General features: G+C 44.1%; 1 protein-coding gene across 2 annotated transcripts in view; it reads left to right on the forward strand.

Annotated features, from left to right (window-relative positions):
* Window positions 1-1,684: 1,684 nt before the first annotated feature.
* Window positions 1,685-13,004, forward strand: part of LOC147636611 (acid phosphatase 1-like) — a 51,470-nt gene continuing 40,150 nt past the window's right edge. Inside the window, exons 1-2 of one of the 2 annotated variants that reach the window (XR_015266173.1) lie at window positions 1,685-2,063; window positions 2,489-2,969. Coding sequence is in view for 1 of the 2 variants with exons in the window: in XM_086800056.1 (XP_086656182.1) it covers window positions 1,949-2,063; window positions 2,489-2,969 (596 nt within the window). In the remaining variant the exon portion in view is untranslated. The remainder of the gene's footprint in view (window positions 2,064-2,488; window positions 2,970-13,004) is intronic. The other variant, XM_086800056.1, reaches the window with a different exon arrangement.

A 13,004-nucleotide genomic window follows, 5' to 3' on the forward strand; every position in this document is an offset into this window, starting at 1 on the left:
AGCTTACATATCCCTATCGCTTTGTGAGCTCTCATGTAAGCTTTTTATCAAGAGCAAAGAGAACCATACATATTGTGAATAAATGATTATGATGTATATTGTGAATAAATGATTATGATATATATTTGCAACCATGAATCCCATGCCTCGCTCATGTGCACTAGAAAATCTTGCGCAACTGTTGCCCTTTTACATGCCTACCTCACTTGCCCCACCTATGCCATTACCTATGCATCCCTTCCTCTTCCATACATGCCCCTACACATATCTTGTCTCTCCCACACATTCCCGTGCAAGGATTCCTAAACGTCGAGACACATAGGATTCTCTTACGCTTGAGAGGCAAGGGATGCCCTTGCACATCCCTTGTCTCTCCCACACCTACTCGTACGAGGATTCCTAAACATAGAGACACATATGATTCTCTTCCACTTGAGAGATAAACATAGTGTTTTCTTTATCGTGCGTGTGTGCTCGCTTAGGGCACTAAACACACAGACAACAACCCCTAATGCATGAAACTGTAATATCTAATGCATGCCCAAATATGCTTTTTATGGAAGATTTGTATGGGTTATTTGCTAAAAGAAAGCATGTTATTGAAACCTTATAAGAACATAATTTGATGTTAATGTATGTGTTACTTAAACCTTATAAGAACATAATTTGGTGTTGATGTTAGTGATTAATTGATTTAAAAAAACGTGAGGGGACATATTAGAGGAAAAGTCAATTCCATAAAGAAAGTGTATTACTTAAACCTTATCAAAACATAATTTGATGTTGATCTATGTTGATGTTATTCATTAATTAATGAAAAAGAACGTGAGGGGACATATTAGAGGAAAAATCAATTACATGAGTATGGGTGCTACGGTTGTTTTATTTATTTATTTAATTAATTAACAAAGTATATTGTGTTTCTCTTAGGAGGGCGAAAATGCGTTAGGCTATGAAAGCTTGAAGATGAAGTTGAGGCCAAAAATATGACAATGCAAAAATAAATAGTGTTGTTTTGCAAATGAACAATGAGGGCCATAAACCCAAGAATAATCATAAGCTATCCCTCCCTCTCTACTCAAGCTATCCCTCCCTCTTGAGTCTCAATGTCCTCCTTGGTAGCCTCCATAACAATATTCCCCTTGCCATCCCCTTTTTTCCTTTTCTCGCTGCATCCATCCTTCTCTCTTTCTCATCTACAGAGCTTCATCCCGTCTCTTTTCGAACTAATTGGCTCATTTGTGTGCTTTTGATAGGCGCTATAAGGCTAGTTTATACAATTTATGAGGCTACTGGGTAACTACTGTTGTGAGTCACGATCTAAAGCTGCTTTAGTTCATGAACAAGGCCTGCGAGCTTTAGTAGACCAAGCTTGTGAGTGCCGGAGTAAGAAGGCTGCAAGTTTTCTCGCGAGTGTAGAAGAAAAAGGGATCGCTGTTCCCTATCAAACTTGAGAGCTAGGATTCTAAAGAGGAAAAGGAGCCATTAAGAGCTGTTGTAAGGCTGAAAGGATGTAATGCTTTTTGAATTATATATATATATATATATATATTTATTGGTCCCAATAAAAAAGAAGAAGAAATTAAGAGCCTTATTGATTTTACACGATTAGCCTTAGCTATATATATCCAATATTTTTTCATAAAAGCACTAAAGGCAATCTAAGCATGTCTAATCAGTCGCTTTTCCCTCGGAAAAGGAGCCATCATTAACTTGATTAGCTTGATCTTACGTGATTAGCCTTAGCTATAACTCAGCAAGCACTACTATAGACAATCAATGTGAAGGAAGTAATTAGCCTTTATGTGTACGAGCTCTTCCGTCAGTTTTCAATAAAAAGCACCACTACACATGGGATTCTGAGCGCTCTTGCAGGTTACGACACGGGTAGCATACTCTGTGGCCCAACAGGTGGTGGTGGTGGTGACTGCAAAGCCTTTCTGAAATCATGGCATCCTCAGAGCCAGATGAACCTGCAACCACAGCAACTCTTCCTTCTCCTCCTTCTTCTAGAATTGAGAACAACATGTCTACACAGAGCCTTCTCAGCAGGGGTGGCTCAGGTGAGTTTCGCTTTTCATGAGGATTTCTCCTGTGCAACCATCTTACTGTGACTTTTTTAGTTTCCAGCATGCCACAATTTACTACAGTCTCTCTTGGCGTAGCTCAAATTTACCTGTAAACGATGTGCATTATGTTTCCATGCTCTTGGCAACCTTAGCCATCGTGTTTAGGCAAACTTGTGATATGTTTACAACACACTTTTTGTGCTGCACTCATGCATCTATGCCTTTCATCGCATCCAACCTGCACTTTTAAGCATCAGAGTAGGGCTTTTTTTTGGGTTTTTAGTATCAGAGTAGCCCTCATTTGGTCCACCAGCTCCGACCAGATGAGGTTGCCTCCCTCATTTTATCATCTTTGTCTAGCAGCACAGCTGGCGGGCACCCATATGAGACAGCCTGTACTCTGGTTGTGAACTGTGTAGGGTATGAAAGCCAGCTCGGAAGCCTGTATGGAAGCTTGTTTGGCAGCCGGTTCAGTCTCACAGATGGATCGGGCATATATGTTTCATCATTGGCTTTGACCATAATCATCTCAGCCATAGCCGTTGTAGCCATTGTTCTAGTCACAGTCATCATTACGCTGGCTGTGATGTTATCAGCATGTGAACAACAGCACCACTCCTCTTTCAATTCCGATTCTCCACGAATGGTGGACAATTACTGTTCGAGCTTCCAATTGAACCTGGAGATGAATAACCTTCAAGGATGGGCAGTTCCTTCCCTGTGTCAACATCATATTTTTGGTTATGTTCATGGAGGACAGTATCTTAAGGACTTTGAAGCTGCAGTTGATTCAGCTAGAAGGTATCTCAATGCTCTGGTGGTAGACTGTGACAAGAAATACACTGTGGTTTTGGACATTGATGAGACAGCACTCTCGAACGTGTTCTACGATGGTAACAGGTACTCTTCTTGCCTTTCTTCCTTTTATAGAAAGGGAAGTAGATTTTAGGAAAGCCAATGTGATGGACTGCACGTGAGGATTCACTTTTGCATGCTATTTATTTAATCTTCAGAGGAAGTTTTATATGCGAGATTGAGAGGGAGCTCAATTGCTTCATGGTGAGTCATGAAGTTTGTTTGAGTGGGTGTTTGGAAGGAGGAAGCATGCTTAACAAGCAACAAATTTCAAACAATGTAAATAAAGAACTAAAAGCCATTGATGTTTGGGATACTGATTGCTATGATTGAATGGGTTGGATTTTGGCAAATGCGTTAAAGATGTGTGATTTGTTTTGCTGCCGAGTAGATTTGATGTTTTATGGATCTATGGATACATATGACTCTTGAAAGAACATTACAATAACAAAGGTGGCATGCGCCCCCCTTCTTTGGGAGGATGAAAAGAGTGCATGTGTGCTTTCTTGAGAAGCAGATTGGGCATTAGGATGATGACTTTGGCAATGGGGATTAAAAAGAAAGAACCCTTTGCAACAATGATAGGGTCTAAGCAGATGATAATGATCTTTTGAGGAAGGGGGATTTGATTATGGCTCTTGACTCTCTATCCTCTATCAATGCAGATCAATTGTATGTTAGAAGCCAAGTGGATGTTAGGAGCCATGCTTTTTAGACATGAATTTTATTATGCAACGTCATGGTGCGTGGATTCGATACAAAGCATGTGATCCATATTGCAGATTGCACATGAGGGTTGCATAGGTGGGAATCTAAAAAGTAGAAAAAAGAAAAGAAAAATCTTAGTTATTGGGAAAACGATATAAAGACATGCCAACGGGCTCTAGTCTAAGTTATAACACCTTGGTTGTAAGGTCTCCACAGACCACACCCAAGGATTATCTGGCCTAGAACCGAAACCGTAACGAAAGTTTCATAGGCCAGACATCGTACGCATTGCATGACCCCACGATGGATTGTGGCTAGCGACTCACCACCCAATTGTAGGTTCAGTGCCTCGAACCACCCCCGAGCTTGAGGTCTAATTACCTCGAGCTTGCTTGGTAGTGATGGCCCCAACCTAGCGTCCCATAGCCAAATGATATTGATACGTGAGGCAGCTTCAAAATTGTAGATGAGAAAGATGAGAAGTTGAGAACTTCTTAGTCTTAGATTGAATGTCTAGACTAGTTGAGGGTTGGACCGTTTGATACTCGAGGGTGGACGTAGTTCCATGGGGTTATTTTGATTCGAGGACTTTGGAGTCATGTGGATTTTCCGCCCGTTCGATGGGGTGTAACCCACGGACATGTTAGAGGTGGAATATGTTATAACCATTGTCCTTTAGGATCTCTCTTAATGGGATTGCGTGGACCTTTGGTTCGTCCCAATTTGGTGGGGTGAAAGTGGCTCATAGCGTTTGCTGTCGTCATGCTGTTTGAGGACATGGGACACACGCAGAAATTGATGGGGAGTTTTATGCTTGCTCTAAAAGTAGACATGAGTATCTACTAATTATGTGTGAAAACACATTCTTAGATGAGGATTGGACAGGGGAGATCTTGTGGTTGGAATATTGTACTGGAAGTACATGGCACTAGGACGTGTTTGTGCATTAAGTGGACTATTATTTGCCGACAACTAATGTAGGATTGCATTTGGTATGGCAGTTGTGTTGTGTTGTGGGTCTCTGCTAGGATTGTTATGGTAGAGTTTGTTGCACTTTAAGACTGGATGTCCTATTGGGATTCAGCTTAGATGAGAGTTGGATTGATAGTAGCGGGGCTACAAGAGGAGTCTTACACTGGCCTAGGCAAGAGGCAGTGGACTTGAGTAGTGGATGTCCAAATTTGGGGATTCGCTTACATAGGCTTGTCTCCTTATTCAATTCACGAGGACGTGAATTGAACAGAAGGGGGGAAGTATGTTACGTCTCGATAGGCCTAGGATTAGGGCTAGGGGCATGTGCTAACTCGGGATTAGGGTTAGGGTTAATCCAAAATTAGGGTTAAGGCTTAGCTAGGACGTGGGGACTTGGAGGGTTCACATGTGGGCTTGGAGCGCTAGCAAAAAGAGGTCTAGATTTACTAAAAGCTTATAATTAATAGCCTAGGGCTAATAATGGCTAAAAGCTTATAAATAAAGCAGGAACCTAATAAATAAAGCAAGGGCCAATAATAGCCGGGTTATTACTACATAAGTGACCTTGGGGTCACTTATTAGACAAGAGGTCAAGTAGTCACGCAATGGCTTGGGGCTCTACCAAGGAAGCGTGTAGGATCTCATGGCCATGGAGCTCCAAGGTGGGTGGTTCGGCCTAGTGGCGTCATGAGAGAGAGTGATGAATCATAAAACTTGTCACCTTGCAAGTGGCAGGCTATAAACTGTTGCAAAGTGTGTTTCGGGTGCAATTCAATGCCCGAACGATAAGCTGGTTGCAATCCGGAGCGAAACTTCCTCTTTCTTTCATCCTTAGTGATTTGCATAAAAGGAGTTACCTCCAGCAACACTTTCCAAAACTTGTTGACATACTGTTGCACACTTTCATTATCTCTTTGCTCAAGTCTATTCCACTTTTGGGTGAGAGTTTGCTCCGCATTTGGTGGCAAAATCTGAGCATATCCTTAAACTCCTTCCAGGTGCAAATGGGGTCTTTGGTGATCTTTTCAGTGATCCACCAATGAGCAGCGGTCCCCTTCAAAAACATGCTAGCATGGCGTACTTTAGACTTCTCAGTGAAGTCCTCATCGCTGAAAGGAATGTCAAACTGTGTCACAAATGCTAACACTTTGGAAGCATCATGCTCTCCATGAAAAACATCAAACTTAATAGACTTGTCACCTGCTTTAAATTCCTTGAGCTTTCTGGCATGAGGCTCATGGTCCTCTCTTTTTCTTTTCCCCTTATCCAACGGGATAGCCCTATCTGCATGGGCTCCATGGGCCTTCATGGAAGTTTCATGAAGCACGGTGGCATGTGCTCCACGAACTTGAGAATCAGATGCATGTGACTTTCCTGCATAAGGCAATGTCTCTCCATGAGACAACTCAGCAGGCAAAACTCTTCTAGTGGCAGACCTGTCACCCCTACCATGGGATACATGTCTTGAATGCATGTGACCTTCATGCCCTCCATGAGCACTAGCATACATATACCTGTCAGGCTTTGTGCCTTGTGGAGAAGATGCATGACGAGAGGTGACTGTCACCTCTTCCTTTTGCATAAATGACCTCAACCTTTGAGATGCGGGATCTCCATGCTTCAAGCGAGGTGGATTTCTGAATTTCAGCTCTCCGTCTTCCCCCTCTTTGATGTCACCTTTGCGGAGGAGGTAAGAAAGTGCCAACTCCCTTGGCTTCTTGCCCACTTCTCGTGCCATGGACTCAAAAGTCATGTCCACCATTGCATCGGCTTTCCTTGCTTCAATGGCACTTTGTACATGGGGATCTTCATGCCAAAATTTCAGCTCTTGCTCTTTTGCCTGCAAAATCTTTCTCATAGGATCCAATTCAGCCCTCATTGCATTAGGCTCCTCTTCTTGCATAACTGTCTTTCCACGAGATGGTTGCCTCCTCAAATCACTATCATTCACCCTCTCAAGGGGCTTGTGCCTTCCCTGCAAAGCATCAGAACCACGCGAGGCACTTGATGGGCCCCTCGAATTAGGCACTTCCAAAGGGTTGCCTTGGCTGTCCATTGTGTTTAGTGTGCTAGAAGCGGGGTGTCCAATACACAGGTTCGTTTCGCCACTAAGAAGAGGGAAATAACCGTGCTCTGATACCAATGAAACCGATCTCGTCAAGTGGGAGAAGACTTCGTTGGACATCCACACGCGTAGCACAACTTAAATATCACAATATAAATGGACAACTCAATAACAACTGAAAAGCTGAAATGAGATGATGATCAATGGACACCAGCACTGGGCCCGGAACGGGCCGACCCCCTCCTCAATATATAATATATTATTGGGAGTATTTAAGTGATACAATGCTCCATGGGTTCAATGAACCAGATGATGTCCATGTACAACTGAAATGAATACAGTTACCAAACAAGAGACTTGAAGTAGACGTTTGAGGAAGGGCGATCCACTTGAAGAAGTTTAGTCCCTACGGTCCCGTGCCTTCACTGGAATCCGCAGAGAGCGCCCCACTGGTGTTCCAGGACCACGCATAAACAGGCGCTCCCGTACTAACGCCTGGCTCTCCCGATCTCGGTACCCATGGACCATGGTTCTCCAAAAGCTTGGACTACTCGGCACCGAACGAGTGTTAGCAGCAGTGAATATCCCTTGTAAGATCTACACCAAAGACCTTTGCTTGAGTCTCAATCGATGTACCTTGTAAAACAATGAATATAGCCTTCAGTAGTACTAGGCACCCACGTATGAAAGGAGAAGTCTCCATTATTGATGTTGCTGCCAGCTTGAGGGACAGAGGATGGATCGCCAGCAGCTACCCGATAGTATGGGGAGCTAGAGTCACCTGTTGTGCAGTCTGCTTGTGCGCAAGCAGGAGAGAAGCCGCCTGCGGGCAAGAGAGAGAGGACTTGTGTGCAGCCGCCTGCAAGGCAAGAGATGGGGGAACCTGTGCGTAGCCGCTTGCAAGGCAAGAGAGATGGTCGGTCCCTGGGCACAGCCGCCTGCGGGCAAGAGTGATGGTCGGTGCCTGGGCACAGCCGCCTGCGGGCAAGAGTGATGGTCGGTGCCTGGGCAAGCGAAGGGAAGGTTACCTGCACGCAAAAGTGGAGAGGGTCGCTTGCGGGCAAAGGTGGCCGACCACGTACAGCTGGCCGACTCACCCTTTGCATGGGGAGCGGCTAGTTGAAGGCTTCCAAAGGGTGGGGGGGGGGGGGGGGTGGTTAGGTGACCATGCACCCACCACCACCCACATACGGTTAAGGGAGGGCTCCCCTCCCCACCATGGTCCAAGAGTGGGTGCCCATAATGAGTGCCCACCCTAGAAAAGGGCACCATGAGATATTGGGGAGGCCGCCCACTCATTAATGAGTGTGGACCTGCAACCTTATAAAAAACAAAGGTTAGAAATAATGCCATAAAATAAACAAATGGAACACACTTACCACCTGTTCTCACACAACAAAACTCGTCAGAAGACAGAGCAAACTTCACGACTCACTGGCAGGCGTCCCCGCTAAGTAAGTGGCACGTCAAACAGGCAAACACAAGAATACAAGTCACACGAAAACAGTTCCAAGCATGCAAAACATGAATGCATGTGCAAACAGTATCATGGACATATCTCCCGTTCATGGAACAAGTACTAAACATTCTTGTCGGACACAGTGATGGCACGACAGAAAGTATAAATCCCGGTCTTCCTATGGAGTGACAGTCCCATAGGTAAGACACAGATCCAGGCACGAGCCTCCCTATGGAGTGACAGTCCCATAGGCAAGACACGGCACAAATACTGGCTCTTCCATGGTGTGACAATCCATGGATAGAAATAGTCCAGGTTATACACGGGTGGCACCAGTCTGGCTCCCGTCCATGTTATGCAAAATATTGGCCCCTTCACATGAGACACCGGCCTGGCCTCAAGTGAACGAGACACAAATCTGGAGATGGACCAAATGGTTGGCCAATTGGTGACACAGACTAGCACTTCTCGTCACATAGTTACCAGAGGTTGACTATGCCAAAGCACAGAGTGTCTGGACTCTGTGGGCTCATGCCCACACCAGATTAGGTGTGGTAGCTTGTGTTTGGGATGAGTTTGTCCGCGACCTTAAGTAGCGGTTTCTATTGCCCCATTACCTTGAGCGACTCAAAGATGAGTTTAGGGGAGCGCGTCAGAATGCGCAATCAGTCTTTCAGTTTGCCAACAAAATTTTGAACTTATGTTTGCAGTTAGGCTTATCTGATACAGACAAGAAAGGGCAATTCCTGTATGGCCTTGACACGCAAATCCAATGGGAGGTGCGTATGTTTATGTTACATGTGGAAGCTCTGGGATGCTTCTTTAGCCCTAAACACCATCTAGAACATGCTGATGCAAAAACGCAGACAGAAGGGAGAGTAGAGAGGGAGAGAGAGAGCTGGAAATTCAGTATTTCATATGGTACAAAAAGGTACATCTATCTTGCAATCATAGGCTGCCTTCCATGAAAAGGTAGATCACCTAAACAAAGCCCTAATTCTATGATCCAACTCAAAGGAGTTGAATGAATGAAACGATGAGCAACCATGCCTATTTATAGGCCTTGAAGTGACTATGTGAACTGGCCGACTGCTGGTCGGCCAATTCTTGGACATAAATAAACATATGTTGCAGCCGACTGGAGTCTCCTCTTGTGTGTACTGGCCGACAGCCCCTATGTCCGCTACTGGTCAACTCTTCTTGCCAAAACAACAACCAATGCTCCAAATCTGTATTTCTAGTGAGTCTTTATCATGTTGCCTCCAGGATTAGCCCTGAGATTAGAATGTACATGTGTGTGCACATGGTAGTTTAGGCCAGCCACCTTCAAAGACGCTGTCTTGCTTGCGTAGAGTGCTGAAATGAAGCACAATGGTGGAAAGCCCGAGACTTCCTAGCCGGCTACTCCCAAGGCTACCACCTTGGGGAGAAAAGGCTAGAACCAGATGGGGTCTTCCCTAGGGGCCTCTGAATCCAGAACTCGACCAATGTGCCCAAGCTTACTCCAGACCAGAAAGCGGAGGCAAGATCGATGGCAAGTTGAGTGCTGAGGAGATTGCTCAGTACAAGGAGGGTAGTTGTTTCTTGTCATACAAAAGTACACACCTCTTGGGAGTGTCCTAAGAAGACTACCGCTCCAAAGACCGCCGCCCCAATCTCCACGGCTTCAGTGGTGAGCCCAGCTCCCACAGACCCCAGTGGCTGTCCCTAGTTTTTCGAATCCAATGCTTCAGTTGGAGCAGTCATTAGCCGGGAGCTTGAAGATAAGTAGAAGGGTGCCCATGACCAGATTATGAGCGCAACGAATTGCTCAAGACCTTTGGCTACATAGGTGGCCAGAGAGTCGTCTTGTTTGACAGCGGCAGCACGGAGGACATGATCATGGAACAGGCCGCTCGGTGTGCTCGTTTCGTCCTGACTTCGGTGGACAAGCCAGTTGAGGGTTTTAGCACATGCATGACGACGAGCATCAAGTATGAAGCTCTTGGTGCTAAGTTAGTTATTCAGGGCACGGAGTTTGTGCGTGATTTTATGGTTGCCTCTCTTGTAGGAGCAGACACAATTTTGGCCAAAGTTCCTTTGTGATGTCAAGTGGGACAAGCACACTTTCTAGATTAGCCGAAATGTCCCAGTGACCATTAAGTGTGAGCCAGGAATCTCGAACTTTCCGCTCATCAGCCACTTGTAGGTTGAGCGATTGGCGGGATCCCTAGGTCCTAGGACCATAGTGTTAGACCGAGATGCCAAGTTTACGAGTCATTTTTGAAGGGCATTGTTTGATAACTTTGGTACTAAATTGAATTTTTCCAGTGCATTTCACTCACAGACGGACGACCAGACAGAAATCTACAACCAGCTGGCCTTTGATGTGGTGAAGTGTTATGTTAACGATTAGCAAGGTAAGTGGGAATCATATTTGCTTTTAGTTCAAGCTGTTTTGAATGATTCTTTTTCTTCAGCTATTGGCAGGACTCCATATGAGGCAGCGTTTGGAAGACCATTCGAGTCGCTATTGACCAAAACCTCGTCTTCAATACGTGAAGCGAAAAGATTGACGGAGTCTTACCAGGAGATTTTGGAGTCAGTGAAATTCAGGTTGGCTAAAGCGCAGGAAGCCTACACTCGACAGGCCAACAAAGATCGAAGGGATATGAAGTTTTCGGAAGGTGATTGGGTGTATCTTCGGATTATGAAGCAAAGGTGGGAAAGCGATGCCCAAAGTTGTCATTGAGGAGCTTCAGACCTTTTCCCATCCAGAGAAAGATTAATGAGGTTTCAATGAAGTTGAAGCTATCTCCGAGTTGGACTATGCACGATGTGTTCCATGTCAGTTGGTTAAAACCATATGTAGGTCCGATCCCTTCAGAAGTGAAAGATAAGGTGGAACTAGATATCATTGATGAAGCTGAAGTGATGGTTCCAGAACAGATCCTTTTGCACCGCTTCAAGCATAGCTCAAGCCGAAGACAAAGACAGTTCCTCACAAAGTTTCAAGACTGAGGGACCCATGAAGCGGTATGGCTTGACAAAGAGTTCTTCGACGACTATCTGACGTTATTGACGGACTATTTGGAGGCTACGCAGCTTCTGTCAAGTTAAGCAGAAGGGAATGTCACGTGCATTCTGCACTTGGATGCCACGTAGACATATCTGTACAAGAAGGTTGTAAAGCTTTTATAGCTTTATTAACATGATTAAGACTTGATTAATGAACATAAGACAAATGTTGCAAGAAAAGACTGAGTGATTGCATTGAGACAGGGGCCTTTCTTAAATAGAGGTCGAAAAGGTACAATTAAAGAGGCACATTCCTATGAAGGGGTGTGGCTCTTGAATCAATAGTTATGTCCTTAGGACTTAGGGTTATGTCTTTAATGAATAGGCATGTCCTTTGATAGTGACCCATGTGTAAGGGTGTGATCCTCATAGGTGTCTTTACAATTAATGAGGAATTAATCAGAATCATCAAGATCTCTCCATTTAACAAAAAATTTCTGTAGTGAGCTTATGTCGTGTTTCTTTTTGTCTGACATCAAGAATTGTCTCTGGAATTAAGAGTATGTGTTCATCTTCAATTTTTGGAACATAATCCAAAACATCTTAAATTGGAAAATCACCGTCCACAAACTTCTTGAGCCAAGAAATATGGAAAGTTGAACGACTTCTACCCCAAGAAGGCAGTAATTCCAACTTATAACTGAGAAGGGTCCATAATATCTTGGGCGAAGCTTTGGAAAGATTGATTTCACTGTCTTGTATCAATGAGGGGCAATATATAATAATACCAAGTCTTCTTCTTAAAATTCAATGTGACGACGATGCTTATTAGCTGTGCGCTGATATTGCTCTTGTACGCTGGCCATCTTATCCTTAATCAAGAGACTTGAATATCGAAGTCCAGAAATGTTCTTTAAACTTTGGATCTCGATCAGAAACTATAGATTTTGGCAACCCATGAAGTTTGAAGATATACTTGTATGAACAATATTGCAATATCCGAAGATTGGGCTGTTGCACGGAATGAAATGTGCCATCTTAGAAAATCTGTCAACCACCACAAGAATCTGTGTATTTCCTTTAAAAGAACGTGGCAATGAAGTGATAAAATCCAGACTCATACTTTCCCAGCGTTCATTGGGAGCTGGAAGTGGTTGAAGAAGACCAGCTAGAACTTGTTTGCTAGCTTTCATACGTTGGCACGAAAGACATGCTGTGACAAACTTAATAACATCTTGCTTCATTTGAGGCCAATAGTATGTAGCCGTCAAAAGACGATACGTCTTGTTGATGCATGGGTGTGCAGCATAAGTGACCTCGTGATGTTCTTTCACTAAGACTCTTCGAACATGAGTATCATGAGGTACACAAATACGATCTTGATAATTTAGTAAACCATCCACTAATGTATATGCTCCATAAATCTTCAATTCGGAAGGAGTTGCATTTTGAGAATTGAGAATTCGAAATGCATTTCCAAAATCACGATCCTTTGAATAACGGTTCTTGAAACTTTGAGGTATATCCATTTCAATTGTAGAAATAGCCAAGACCGAAGCTGGCGGCATACGACTGAGAGCATCCGCAACCACGTTGGTAAGACCAGGAACATACTCAATTGTCATATGAAAATTGGCTAAGAATTCGACCCAACGCGCTTACCTAGCATTCATAACTGGCTGCGTGAAGATGTATTTCAAAGAATGATGATCTGTTTTCACCACTGAATCCGCACCAAGGAGATAATGTTTCCATGCACGATAGACATGAACAATAGCCAAAAATTCCTTGGCATATACTAGGTATCTTGCTTGAATCACAGAGTGCTTATGACTGTCAAATTTAATAGCACGTCCTTGTTGCATCAAGACGGCACCAG

This window comes from Cibotium barometz, chromosome 7 (genome assembly GCF_041138505.1).
Source record: "Cibotium barometz isolate CiBa-2024 chromosome 7, ASM4113850v1, whole genome shotgun sequence".
Classification (NCBI taxonomy): Eukaryota; Viridiplantae; Streptophyta; class Polypodiopsida; order Cyatheales; family Cibotiaceae; genus Cibotium; species Cibotium barometz.